At 42.4% G+C, this 14,802-nt stretch overlaps 1 protein-coding gene across 4 annotated transcripts in view; it reads right to left on the bottom strand.

Annotated features, from left to right (window-relative positions):
* Positions 1 to 10,273, bottom strand: part of Rnf32 (ring finger protein 32) — a 30,235-nt gene extending 19,962 nt beyond the window's left edge. Inside the window, exons 1-5 of one of the 4 annotated variants that reach the window (XM_021162611.2) lie at positions 10,187 to 10,273; positions 9,626 to 9,691; positions 8,269 to 8,363; positions 7,453 to 7,717; positions 2,080 to 2,222 (exon numbers count right to left, since the gene is read on the bottom strand). In XM_021162611.2, coding sequence (XP_021018270.1) covers positions 2,080 to 2,222; positions 7,453 to 7,717; positions 8,269 to 8,283 — 423 coding nt within the window. In that variant the 5' untranslated portion in view covers positions 8,284 to 8,363; positions 9,626 to 9,691; positions 10,187 to 10,273. Of the gene's footprint in view, positions 1 to 2,079; positions 2,223 to 7,452; positions 7,718 to 8,268; positions 8,364 to 9,625; positions 9,692 to 10,158 lie in introns of those variants that run through there. The other 3 variants (XM_021162609.1, XM_029477886.1, XM_029477887.1) reach the window with 3 other exon arrangements.
* Between the last annotated feature and the right edge of the window lie 4,529 nt (positions 10,274 to 14,802).

Genomic DNA, 14,802 nt, shown 5'->3' with positions numbered 1-14,802 from the left:
ACATTTAAATAGCAAGACATTATGGACACAAACTACATTTTCCTTTTGAAATTAAAAGCAAGTGTGTTCATAAGAAAACTTCACCCTTCTGACTCAAACTTCACACCCAACAGTGATGTTTTGGTCTGGAAAAACAAAAACAAAAACTAAAAATCAAAACTAGCTTAGATCCAATGAGGAAGGGTTTTAGAGCACTGGCCACTGGAAGGTATGTCAGTGGAGAAGGTGAGTGGGCAGAGGCGTGTCTCCCCTGTTTTCAGTGCCCAGCCCCTATGGCTTTGCTCACTCTGGTCTCTTAAGTGGGATTAAGGGAAGGAATTTTAGAATAGAGCTTATAAACCTAAAACCTTTCCTTTAAAAAATATTTATTTTATGTATATGGGTGTTTTGTTTGCATGTATGTCTCTGTACCACATCCATATGCTGCCCATAAAGGCCAGAAGAGGGCATCAGATCCCCTGTAACTGGAGTTCAGGTGGTTGTAAACACCATGTGGGTGCTAGGAACTAAACCCTAGTACTCTAGAAGGGCAGCCCTGTGAAACCTTTCCTGGACCCTGCCAACTATAAGCTTAAATCTAATAAACTGATCTATTAAAATCATCTGTGGACTCAAGTTCTTCACTTTTTAATATAATTTTTCAAAGTATTTTATCAACAGATATCAATTTGCTCTGAATAATATAATTTTTATATAACTAATACTAGAATATTATATTTTGTAATATCCATATTATTCATTATAGGCAAACAGTTTATGGTGATTGTTACACAAGTGAGGACATTTACACTCTGCCAAAATTTCTGAGTTGGCCTGTTGTGAATCACATGAGTTCTGTTCTCACTTTAGATGGTGTCGTTTACTGCAGAGATAAGTGACTACTTGAAAGTATCTTGAAATTATTCATTCATGTGATTGGGTATTCTGCCTGTATGTATGTCTGTGTACCTCTTGTATGTCTGATACCCATGGAGGTCAGAAGATCTGTTGGAACTAGAATTGTAAGCCACTATGTGTGTGCTGTGAATCAAATCTGGGTTTCCTGGTAGAACAGCCAGTATGTTCTCTTAACCATTGAGCCATCTCTTTAACCCAGGAAAATTGTTTTTAACTAAGAAATCTAATATGGGAATACTAAGTGCAATATTAACACAGCAATATTAGTATCTTTAACCAAACCAAATGGCATTTACTGAAATGCACACACAAACCCTGAGATAGTTGCATGTTCATTCTTCATACAACTAGTTTAAATACACACACACAGTGAATAGGGAGCCTGAGGCTAGAAGATGCCCTGCAGCTTTAATGATCTTCTTGTACTCTAGCACTAAATTATAAACTGCCTTACATCTGACAGTTTTGTGGTTCAAGGGCTGACTAAAATCTTTCCAATATCCACCTCCTGCATAAGATTAGGTCCTCTTGGAGAGTAAGAATCAAAGTGTACTTCTAGCATCTTTGTAATTCACATTACTAAAGAGCAAAAGTGTAATGACTGTGAGTTTCCTTGCAGATAATGAAGCATCTTCAAGTCTGAGCAGTCAGGATAACCCATCAAGTTTGGGGGACCCAAGCCTGGATGTATGCTGGGTCTTCTCAGCTGCTGTCTCAGTGCTTACCATGCAAAAGCTAAGGCTACACACTATACAAAAGCCTTGGGGAGAACCATCAGTTTCCCACAAATTTTGAGAGCATAAATGACCTTGGCTCTCTGGAGTTGAGAGTTTAGTCAGGCAATGGGTCTGTGCAGCAGGTCATAAGCTTTCTACAAACTGGGAAAACCACCCTTTGCATCAAACAGATGTGTGAACAAAGATTTTACTTTACACCAGGATTCTCACAGTTTTTGAAATATTCAAAGCATTCTTTCATGCAAATGGCATACATGAACTTTAAGTGACACACCAGTAAGTGGACACTGTCAAGTGATGGTGCTCAGATACACACACACATTCCCTCTGTCTCTGTATCTCTCACTTGAGAGTCACAAAGAAGGTTGACCTGGGTGACTCACTGGTTATTACTAGGGAAGCAGTGCCCGGCTGGGGCAGGTTTAAAGCTCTGTCTGTTATGTACCTGGGGATGGAGCTCAAATTCTTCTTTACATATTGGGCATGGCTGAATGGAGTCCCCTTGTAGAAGGGATCTCTGCTTCACTCTCTCCCACTCATCTGATGACAGTGGCAACGGGGGAGGTGGCAAGAGGCCTAGTTTCTGGGCTACAGGGAAGACAAGACACAATGTAACCTCATGTATGTTAGCATATGTAGTCACATTTTAAAGAGACAGTCTGCATGTAGATATTATACAGAGGCATTATAGCTTAGCCTTTTACAACACACAGCAAGATGGTTTTTCCAGGAAGGGATGAGGGAAGTGGTGAATGACTCAATGATGACTTATGTTTTTATTATACAAGACTGTCGTCATTCTGAATGCTAACTGACTTCTCAAGCAAGCAGGACTGACATTTAGTTGAAGAAAACCAATGTTTTGGGTTTTTTTTTTTTTGCCTGTTTTTTTGGTCACTTTCCTTCATGTTTCTCACCTATTTTAACTGTCAAACTGCAGCACTGCCTTGCTGTCCTCATCAATGACCCTTACAAAGAGCATACCAATCATGTGCTTCCCAAAGATACATTCCTTAGTTGAGTTTATGAGTGCCCCATCATGTGAGCTTACATCCCATGGGGAGACTCACTTTGAAAAAGTACTTGCAGCATTCCTGGGTGTAGGACTGGTCGGACTATAAATGTAAACCACCATCTGCTAAACAGTGGTAAAGGTACATAAAAAAAAAAAATCAACCTGGAACAAGATCTTCAATGATATACAATAAATGCTACAGGAATGGGAAGCTATGACAGAGAGCTATCAGAAAGCACTCTTGCTTGGTACCATACATGCATGGTAGAAGTATGCATGTATTCTGAAAGATAAAGGTAATCTCACAGGTAATGGATATGCCTTCTAGGTAAATAGACTTGTCCATGTCTTCCTTGGAAAAGTCATAGAACAGATGCTCAACCCACGGGACACAATAATTTGGGACACAGACAAAGCCAAGAAGACAACACGAGGATGTCTAATACTAAAAGCTGGGTAGCCATGAGAGCACTAGTGTCAATATGGGAATAAGTAGCAGTTCACAGGGATGTGTCTATCTGCAGGCATCTGCCGGGAAACAGCGTTTGCAAAGAGTGTTTTACTTAAGATGCTAGGAAAAGGAAACACAACAAAGGGAAGAGACTCTTTCCTCTTTAGGAAGTAACAAAGATAACAGCAGAAATTCCAAGAAATCGGAGACAAAATAAAACCAAAACCAATGGTAGAGAGAATCCAAGATGTATTTTTCTCAAAAGAGACATTTCTAATGAAACTGGCCTAAATACAAATCATGAAGGAAAAAATACAGAATAAAAAAAAAGGAAATAATTATAAAATGCATGTCAAAAATGGAGAGATAGCTCAGTCAGTAAAGTCCTATCCACATGAGCCTGGGCTCTATCAGCATCATCTAAGTAAAAGGCTGGTGTGTACTAGTGCTGGCAAGGCAGAGACAGAAGATGGTTAGAGCTTGCTGGCCAGAGTCCAGGCTAACTGGTGAATTCTAGTTGAGGGACCTTGTCTCAGACAATAAGTGATAGCAACCTCTAGCTGTGGAGCAAGTGGAACTGTGTCACCAGACAAAAACTTGGTAAGGTTGAGTAGATTCAGAAGCCCCGGTACCCTCATACCTGAGAACGGTAGGAGTTGCATCTACTTCTGAACACATTTCTGTCCTGGGACATGTGACCATGATACCCACTGAGAGAACTGTTCCAGTCATGTAGGGGGAGCACCCGAAGCCCCCCCACATGCAAATGAGGCATCCTTAACATCTCAGACCAAGCCAATAGAAAGCACCTGCCTTTAGATCCCAACCCACCCCAAAATGTACATAAGGCCCTGTCTACAAGGAATAAACAAAGACAGTCTGAGAGTGTCTGTCTGTCTGTCATATAGAGCTGTAACACTTTGAGGAAGAGAAAGTCTCTCTTGAAGCTTTCACTGCTGGAAAGTGCTCAAGCCTACGACAGTCACTTCCCACATGGTAGCCCCAACCTTGCCATCAACTCCTTCTCCCCTTTGGAGAGGGTAATTCAGAGCCACACAGATCTCCACAGACAGCATCTGGTACACAGATTAACAATAAAGCCTCCAAATGCATATGACATGCCTCCACATATGAAAAACATATACAAAGATTATATTAACATTTGCATTTTCCAAACTTACATATAATATAAGGAAGCTTAACTCACTTCACTAGATTTACGTCTGGTAAAATATACCAACACTAAAGCCATCAGGAGAAAAACAAAAAAGCTGAGTTGAGCCTAGAGCCATAGGACTCAGGGCCTCTCCTGTCTTGGTTAAATGCCTACCATACTGAGCAATGAGTCTTTGTTTATTCTTAGAATAATGATGGGTATTATTGTAGGTGAAGTGAATCCTATTGTCAAAGGCCATATTGTGAACTGAACAGACATGTGTCTGCAATAGCAGCCCACCCCACAAGCATCAGAGCTGAGAAAAGGCTTTTTTGGTGAACATCAGTGACAAGGCTTTCTCTCGAGATGCCTGTCACACTCTTGGCTGGCCATTCTGAACGTGTAATCAAATGTGGAAACGTTCTTCTCCTCACCCCAGCAGCTAAAGGAATAAAGGGGTGCAAATGAGATAACTGGCAATGAGTGAGTTTCCTCCCACTGCGTCCTGTCTCTGACACCTGCACACACTATAACACAACATCCCTAAGCAAACCTATTCTCCATGCCTAGTCATCTAGGAATGTTTTATTTCTAACTTTCCAGGATAAAATGATTCCAGACTTACAATAGATTGTAAGAATGTGATGAAGAATTCTGTGCTCAATATGCTGGTATAATGCTGAGTACCAGGGAATTAATGTGAGCTAATTATCAACTGCACTCGTGCTCCCTTATCCGTGGTTGTGCTGTCTGAGGTTCTAATGATTCACTGAAAACAGTCAATGGCATATTCCAAAAACAATTCAGAAGGTTTTTTTTTTCCCCCAATCTAAGCAGCACAATGAAATCTCACACTGCCCTGTGCTCCATTCTTGCCTAGTGTATCCAGGCTGTGTATGTGATGTGCCCCTTGTCCCTCTGCAGTTTTCTTGGTGATAAGATAGACTGTGGCAGTATTATAGTCTTAGGGTTTGTTGTCACTCCAGAGCAGCACATCAGAGTTGCTAGTCACCCAGATGTACCCAAGACAGGAAGTAAAGCGCTTCCTTCAAGTGGGAAAGGGGAAAGTTTTTGATTTCACAGAAAGCAACTGTGTGCAGAGGTTGCCAAGATAAGACGAAATTTTCTATGTGCCAAACTTTAAATATAGAAAAATAGATTCCCAAGAATTTTACAATTATATTTCTGCAATACTCATATTGGCCTATGGTGGGAGCGGCAGGAAGAGGGAATTTAAGGCAGCTTAAACCACACAGTGAGACTTTCCCTCAAAGAAAAAGTTATGGCCCCAAAGAAAAAGTGTATTAACAGGGATCCAGTTAAGATGGGAAAGACACTAAATTTGTGGATGTTATTCAAGCAAATGGCAAAGCGTTTCATTCACCAAAAAGTATTGAGGCTGTGAGAATTTTGGCAAGAAGTTCCTCAGAATAAGGAACACGGAGACAGTTCAAGTAAGGATCACTACACAAATTCTCGGAGACTTTTGAGGGCTGAGGAGTATGAGCACCATTGTTGGCCTATGCACAGCTGGAGACACGGCTGCCTCAACTGGAGGGAGCAAGCTTCAGAGGAGGAGGGACACCAACCAACGCTGGTCTCAATTCAATGGAACCAGGCTCATTTAGAAGAAGTGAGATGGGAACTACATTTACAAAACAAAAAGATACAGACAAATGCCTACAGTCCAGGCACTCAGGAGGTTGAGGCAGGGGGGTTAAGAGTTGAAGGTACTACCGGAGGATCCAGCAATACCTCTCCTGGGCATATATCCAGAAGATGTCCCAACTGGTAAGAAGGACACATGCTCCACTATGTTCATAGCAGCCTTATTTATAATAGCCAGAAGCTGGAAAGAACCCAGATGCCCCTCAACAGAGGAATGGATACAGAAATTATGGTACATTTACACAATGGAGTACTACTCAGCTATTAAAAAGAATGAATTTATGAAATTCCTAGGCAAATGGATGGACCTGGAGGGCATCATCCTGAGTGAGGAACACAATCACAAAGGAACTCACATGATATGTACTCACTGATAAGTGGATAGTAGCCCAGAAACTTAGGATACCCAAGATATAAGATACAATTTGCTAAACGCATGAAACTCAAGAAGAACGAAGACCAAAATGTTCACACTGTGCCCCTTCTTAGAATTGGGAACAAAACACCCATGGAAGGAGTTAGAGACAAAGTTTGGAGCTGTGATGAAAGGATGGACCATCTAGAGACTGCCATATCCAGGGATCCATCCCATAATCAGCTTCCAAACGCTGACACCATTGCATACACTAGCAAGATTTTGCTGAAAGGACCCAAATATAGCTGTCTCTTGTGAGACTATGCTGGGGCCTAGCAAACACAGAAGTGGATCCTCACAGTCAGCTATTAGATGTATCACAGGGCTCCCAATGGAGAAGCTAGAGAAAGTACCCAAGGAGCTAAAGGGATCTGCAACCCTATAGTTGGAACAACATGATGTACTAACCAGTACCCCGGAGCTCTTGTCTCTAGCTGCATATGTATCGAAAGATGGCCTAGTCGGCCATCACTGGAAAGAGAGGCCCATTGGACTTGCAAACTTTATATGCCCCAATATAGGGGAATGCCAGGGCCAAAAGAATGGGAATGGGTGGGTAGGGAAGTAGGGGGGGTACGGGGGACTTTTGGGATAGCATTGGAAATGTAATTGAGGAAAATATGTAATAAAAAATATTAAAAATTAAAAAAAAAGAGTTGAAGGCCAGCATGGGCTATAGAAGGAGACTCCCAAAGCCAAGAAAAATATGCAAGGGAAGGACAGCAGGACTTAATCCAACTCTGGCAGTATGTGGAGTGCCACAGGGCACATGACAAAACCAGGCACAATGTACACACTCAGGAATTCAGACTCACAAAAGCAAGTCACCCGCCCCTGTTGCTGCAACTTAGTCAAAGAGTATTGCCAATAGCCATCTTGTTTATGGACAGTTCTACCAATACTTTACCTCCAAAGTGAAAAAAAAAACCTCGGCAGATGAAGAGTTGGCATTAAAGCCTTATTAACAACACACTTGGCTGCTAATAAAATGAAAATGTCATGGTTGTCTCTTTACCCCAAATATAGCATTGCTTCAGCTCTTTAAACAGCCTGACAAGGCTACACTGGGTTAATTAGCATTAAGCCAAAGGAAAAAAGGTCAGGTTAGCTTACCTAAAGTTAATGGTGGTGGTGTGGGGTCTAGAACATATTCCTTCTCTGTATCTTCCATGTTAGGACCCTCTGTAGTTTTTCTAAGCCCAGTATCTATGATGGCTGTTGCATCTCTTTTGAGAGATTTTGACTTCCTCTCTTTCTTTCGTGCTTTTATCTTACAAGGATCTGCTACCGAGAGATGTCCAAGTTGAAGATCATGTAATAGGTGGTCCTGTAAGGCAACTGCAGTGACTGCTAAGTTACCTTTGTTAGATGAACGATCCTAAAAACATGGGAGTGGGAGGTCTTATTTAGTGGACCAGCATGTAACACCATTTAGAAGAAAACGGAGGCCTTGTTGCTCCCAGGTGGCAGATCACCAAGTTAGTGGGAAGGAATGTCAGAGCAGTACCTAAGCAGAGCAAATCCAGGCCCAACATCTATGGTAGAAATAAAGGGCAATCTTTCCAATTAGTTACTGGAGCCTTAATTATAAACCAATAAGTTCAAACCTGTGGGTGCTTAAGTAAGACCCTGCTGTTTTGCTATAACTAAATTAGACTCCAGGCAAACCTTAAAAGGAATCTTGCTCTTAAGTATAAGCTCTCTGGTGAAAACTTAAACATTTCTTGCAGAACCAGGTCCCTGAGCCAGGAGATGTGTGCAAGTAGCACCCTGAGACTGTCTGTTACCCATATCACATGCACCTCCCACTTCTGCTCACAGTTCCCCAAGGTCACAAGGTTTGTAAACTATTTTGATACCTGCAGAAAGTCCAGCTAGACTACACCCTGTAAATAAAAGCCTGGGTCTGTTCTCAGGAGGATGGAGTACCTTATTTCTTAGCATGCTGTCTCAGGAATCAGGAAACACTGTGGTGTGGCTTTAATAATTGCTAACATTACATTATGATAACTTCCATTCTTCTGCTGTAACAGAAAGTAAGAGTGTATGTAAACATCCAAATCTACGAGGGCTATGGGGATGGTAAAAGGAATGCAAGCCACAGAGCAGCATGAGCTGCCTTATGTAATCCATCCCTGTCCTCAAAGAGCTTACCATGGTACTAGAAAGACTGTGACTATAAAGAACAATCTAGAAGCAAAACCAGAGTCTTAGAACAAAGTCTTAGACCAAAATGAGACACTAAGTAAATGAACAACCCTTGAAGACAACATTTAGCCCAAGTCTTAAAGAGAGAAATGTGTGTGTTAGATGGCAGGAGCAAGAGCAGAGATGCCCAGGAAAGCAGCATGCTGTTTGTGTTTTGGCAAGAAGGGAAACAATAAAGAAGATGGATGTATGCCACATGCCGACTGCCTTCAACCTGGCCAACACACAGGCAGACAGAATACGGGGGACAGATACCTAGTCCCAATCTGCTTTCTACTTTTTTTGGGCAAGCTACTTAAGCATCTCTGGCTCAGTTTTGTATTTATAAAAAACACAAAAATGCTGACATTGCAGGATTATTATATTAAGAGAAAACCTCCTTAAGGGCTTCCAAGGGACTGATCTGCATAACACACTCATAAATGGTGACTGTTGCTCCAATTCCCTTAAAAATGGGGGGGGGGCAGACTTGGTATTAACCTTTTTAGTTTTGGGACCATGCTGTCCATAATATTCTACAGTGGAGAGAAAAAGCACCTTTTAAAAAGCAACGTAACGGAATAGTATCAAGGAACTAACTTCCAGAAATGTGCTCACAGAGCAGCTCTTACACATTCATGCATACATGGGGCCCTGGGTTCTACCCCCAGCACTGCAACACACACTTGAAAAGATTACAGGAAAGTAAGTCCCATAGGAACTAATGTGTGAGCCACCTGATTTAAGACAAAGAACCAGCTGCTGTTCAGACCCGTCAGAAGCCGAGGGCAGTTTTCACCTTCCCCTTACTTCTCAGTGCTGGGATGGAGATCTATGAGAGAAGTTTGTATGCAGTATTCCTTACCGTGGTCTTGGCTGGAGGAAGGCATGTAAAATACTGAAGGGTCGCTGTTATTATTTTCCAAATTCAAAATGCCTGTAATTTGGCAATGCCAAATATGCATCATAAAAAGTTCACTTTTTCAACAAGATTCATACCATCAGTAACCATAGGTAGCTACTTAGTCTACAATTTCACCAGGTTTTTATTGTACCATTGTAACTAACATCAAGGTAAGAGCGTTAAAAATTGCCTTACCATAGTCCCATAGTATTAGCAAATTGACAATTGAAAGGAAAACGAAACGTGTCAGATGTAGTCCAACTGTATGAGAAAACATAGAGAAGAGGTGACCCGTTAGTTTGGCAACAGGTGAGAAATACACAACCTCTGCCTGGCACTGACAGCCACAACAGCAAACTGCCTGTTTGTAATTAGCTTGCACACGGTTAGGAGGTTGTGCTAGGTAGGAAAACACAGGACTAGGCGACAAGACATTTAATCACCAATTGCTTTCAGTGATCAGAAGGCAATTAATAAACGCGTCAATAGAAATGCACTGGAGAGATGGCATATAAATTTAAAATACGCCCCCAGAGACAAGAGAAGTCTTTGGAAATCTGGTCCGTGAGGTCCCTCGCCATATCACAGCCTTGTGCAGCGCAGGCAGGATTCACGGACCGACCACAGCGACCCGGACCTCCCGCCCCAACACTAGCCCGCGTTCGGCTCTCGCTCCCTCCTCTGCACAGAGCTTTTATACTTCAGACAGCGCTGCGGGACAAACTCACACCAGCCTTCCCCGTCTCTCAGCCGCACCTTTTCTGAACGGCTCCTCGTTGCCACGGCAACCAGCGGCTTCTGCGCTTCTAGGTGCGCACGCCGGCGGCTCCGCCTGGCTCTCAGTGCGCATGCTCGCCGGTCCCCCACTCCGCCTCCTCCCCCCGCCTCCCACCCCACCCCGCAGTCTGGCCAGACATCCCCTCCCCCCCTTCATCTCACCTGCTGCGAGCGGCTGGCTGCGCCCGCGCTTACATCATGGCTCCGCCCCTCGCGTATCGTCAGCGTCCGGACGCTGGTGCGGTTACGTCGTCGTGAGGCGCGCGTCCTAGGCGTGCACGGGCTCTCCCATCTCTTCCTCGGACGTGTGGTTTTTGAATGGCGTCCTTTCCGCTGCCCTCCGGCCAGGCTGCGTGATGCGTCCCGAGGATGCGCTGACCCGTGCGGCTCTTTGTAGTGCGCTTTCTGCCGTCCCCTCAGTCGAAAGACTTGATAGCGGCCCCTCGACTGTTTTGCGAGCTGTGTGGCGTCGCCATCCACCCTCCTACTGTTGTCACGATTTTGTCTTGGCTCCCGGTATCGTGGCCTGTTGTGTGTTGCGGGATGCAGGAATTGTCACGTTCGCCCCTTCTAGTGGCTCCTTCCAAGATCTAGGGTCTCAAGGCTTCTCTGAAGGTGAGGGTGGAGAGAGGTGTCCCTGCGGCTACTGGCCTTCTGCACTCTGAGCCATTGCCTCCTACCCCTCTTAAGTCTGCACCCCCGCGCTGTCCATTGAACCAGGCTTGATTCCCTGGGGTCCTTTAAAATAAGTCTTTCACTTCTTGGTGCCAAGCAGAAATATTGTATTGCTTTTTCTCCTGCCTGGAAAGACCTTTTGTACTTTAATTGTACATAATTCACCTGGAAGTGCAAAGAAAACACAAGAAGGCGAGATCCTCCATAAAGTCTACAGAAGTTACGGAGCTGGAAGACTGGTATTCTGTCACTAAAAAGTCCCAAAAGCCATTATAAATCTGGTACACATGATAAGTCTCTGGAACAATATAATTTTAAACTCCACTTAAAAGTTACAAATTTTTTTCTTGGCAATGAACTTTCTGGATTGGCTCTTATAACTTGAAGCTTGTAGAAGCAGATTAAAAGCTTTAAAAGTCAAATTCACAATGAGTTAGTTATGAATTTTCACATTCAGGTGCTTTCAAGAAATAGTATAATCTTGGCTTTTGTTTCAGTGAGTGATGCTTTTAGGAGAGCAGTAGGCCCACCTTTGTGCTCTCCTAAGACTGGTTTTTATTGAAGCCTAAGAGGATAAAGTTTTTGGATGCCATTAGCTAGACCTGAGTTTAAACCTACATTTAACTCTTTGGATGTCTGAATTTTAACAAGTTGCTTTATTATCCTGAGCTATGGGCTTCTTATTTTCAAAGGGGCCTTGTTGCATCCTGTCATTGGACATCTATTAACTACCCCCAACTAGTCCTGGTCATTATTCTGTGACTAAATATGTGGCCAATCTAAACTAGTTGGAAACTCTGGTACTATGATGAACCATCATGATATTATAAGGTGGGGGCTGGGGGGCTGGCCTAGCTGGGCTAGTCACAGGAACTCAAGTGGGTTTTTATTGGGGGAAGCATTGGAAAATTCCTTTAATTCTTCCTACTGAATGCGGGAACAAGAAAAGACACGAAACTGCAGCTGCATCTGCTCCATTAGCATCATAGGGTAAGAGCCTGAAGGTGTGGAGCTACCAGGTGAACCTTAGAAGATTATACAGGAAATGGCAGAACTGGGATTTGGACTCAGTCCAAGATGGGTGATGTAGTTTGAGCCCTGGAGCTAGCCCAGCTCTTGGTCTTTTCATCTATTGTGGGTCTAGTTTTCTGTTACTTTGAGCAAAAAGAAATTCAATGAAAATAGGGATTCTGTTACCACAACTTAGGGTTGTGATGATGTTAAAACATGATACTGTATGTGAATTGCTTGGGACAGTGCCTACTAATTCTGTCTTGAGGTATTTCTCTCCAACTTTATAAAGTTATAAAAAATAAAAATCCCATTTAAAAATTCCTCCTCACCTTATCTAAGTATTTAACTCATGATGTTTTGCTATCTAAAATAGGTTGGCCAGGAGATATGCTGCATCCTCCAATTTTGAAGACTAGTGGTTTGATTTTCAAAATATTTTTTAAAATTTTCTTTTGAGTCCAATAACACAGTACTATATCCTGGCCAGTGCAGGTACTGGCCAGGTATTGGTAAAGGATTCCTGATCCTTTTACCCATCTCTTAAAATATGTGAGTTATAACATGTTGTCACTCATTCTTATCCTAACTTGTAACCCAGTAATCACTCGTTTTCATTGAACAAATGGGTCAGTCTGGAAACTGGAAAAACAGACTAGTTCTGAGTTTCTGTCCTAAATTATTTTCTTTTTCTCTGCATGACTCCTCTGAACATTTCTTAAAAGTTCAGGTCTTCTGGTGGCAGCTTCCCGAGCTTTTCATTTGTTTAAAAAAATTGTTTTGTTTTTTGGTATCCCTGGGTGGTCTGTAACTTGTTATATAGCCTAGTCTGGCCTAGAATAAATCAGTCTTCCTGTATCCTTCCGGATTGCAAGGAATTCAGGTGTGCACCATCATGCCCAATCTTTTCCATCAATTTTTAAATGAAATTCTTTGAGGTAACATCCATGTAGAACAACACTGATCATCATAGAGTGACTAGCTTGGTGGCATTTGATATGTCCACAGTGCTGTCATGGTGTCCTCAAGTTTTAAGACATTTCTGTAGGGCACAGTGGAGAGAAATCCTACACCAGTGTTAAAGTCTGCTCTACCCTAGTCCCTAGAGCAGCCGCCAATTTATATTCTGTGTCCATAGACTTAGATGTACCTATACAATACATAACCTTTGGTGTTTGGCTTCTTTTATGTGGCATTTTTGAGGTCCTTTGCTATCATAGCTTGACAATGCTGCTATACATTTATATCACAATTGATTATGATCAGATGTTGACAGACATGAGTATTGCCATAAACACTCAGATTTACATCTCTTACCACTTTTATGTGAGTGAAATCACTGGTCAGAATATGTGACTACAGCAGGACTGGTTTTCACAGCAGTCACACCACATTTAGTTCTCACAAGCAAGGTCTGAAGCTTCAGTGCCTCCATATTTCTCCTAAAACTTGTCTCCTGCTTTTGTCTTGACATTGAGACAAGCTTTCAATATTACCCTAAGCTTACTTTGAGCTCATGATCTTTCTGATATGAGCTACCATGCTTGGCTTCCCCTTTAAAAAGTCCTTTCAGTTAGGAGATTGTAATATGGTTTTGAATTTCCCTAGTTCCTGGTGATGTGGTACTTCTTCATGTACTATTCTTTTAGTGGAAAGTGCTGATAAATCTTTGGCCCACAGATTTTAGTTGGACATGCTCATTCTTCTGATGAGCCATCCAAGATAATTCTCATTTCTGTTACAGTATTTTCAACTTGTATTTCCTTTTGATCCTGTCTTGTTTTTTTTTTTTAAAGATGTATTTATTTTATGTATATATGAGTACACTGTAGCAGTACTGATGGTTGTGAGCCATCATGTGGTTGCTTCAGAATTTGAATTCAGGACCTCTGCTCACTCCAGTTGACCCTGCTCGCTCCGGTCTAAAGATTTATTTATTATTATATTTAAGTACACTGTAGCTGTCTTCAGACACATCAGAAGAGGGCATCAGATCTCATAATGGATGGTTATGAGCCACCATGTGGTTGCTGGGATTTGAACTCAGGAGCTTTGGAAGAACAGTCAGTGCTTTTAAACGCTGAGTTATCTCTCTCTCCAGCCCAACTAATTTTGGGTCCTTTTGCTTTGACCATAATCCTAACTCTACCCTTACTTTCCCCAAGAGGATGCTCTCTCCATGCCTGAGGACTTCCCATCATGTCTTCACTGCCACAAAGAAGACCAAGCTTTTAACGTAACCACTGGAGACAATATCCTAACCATAGTAGCCACTGTCTCATTAATCTCCTCTTTGTTAACGTCAGACTCTCTGCCATGATTTTGTCTGTTGCTGCCTTCTGGCTTCCGAAAGTACATTTTCTTGCCTTCTTGCATACAATGTCTTTTCCTGTCGAAACTGGACATGTGCATTGAGTGATGTAATCTAAAGCCAATAGGTTATTAGCATGAGTTCCGAGGCTCCTTAGGTTGTTGATGATTGGAGATCAAGACTTTCAGTGTTTTCTAGTCTTGTTTTAGCTCCCCACACTCAACCCACACAGTGTTTTGGGGTTTTCTTTGGGACTTTTAAAATTAATTGTATCCTTTGTGCCTCAGCTCTAGTTCAGAGATAGACATACTTGGTTTTCTCCTTTTAATTGGAAAGCAGAGCGGGAAGCACCGGAGCTCACTGTACTAACCTTACCATGGTGTTGTGTGACACTATTCCTGGGGAGCCATGACCATTCATCTGTCCGCCTCAGACAGGGAACTGACAATAAACTAAAGAAAGGACACTACTAAAGACTAACTTGGTGAACCAATGAGTTTCATGTGCATGTGCATGTGCATAGGCTGGAGAGATTAAAGCCAAGTTTGAAGAGTCCCACCATGTACTTGCAAATGAATCTGCAGTTTTGCCCCTCCCC

This window comes from Mus caroli, chromosome 5 (genome assembly GCF_900094665.2).
Source record: "Mus caroli chromosome 5, CAROLI_EIJ_v1.1, whole genome shotgun sequence".
Classification (NCBI taxonomy): domain Eukaryota; kingdom Metazoa; phylum Chordata; class Mammalia; order Rodentia; family Muridae; genus Mus; species Mus caroli.
This window is presented reverse-complemented; position numbering and strand designations above follow the sequence as displayed.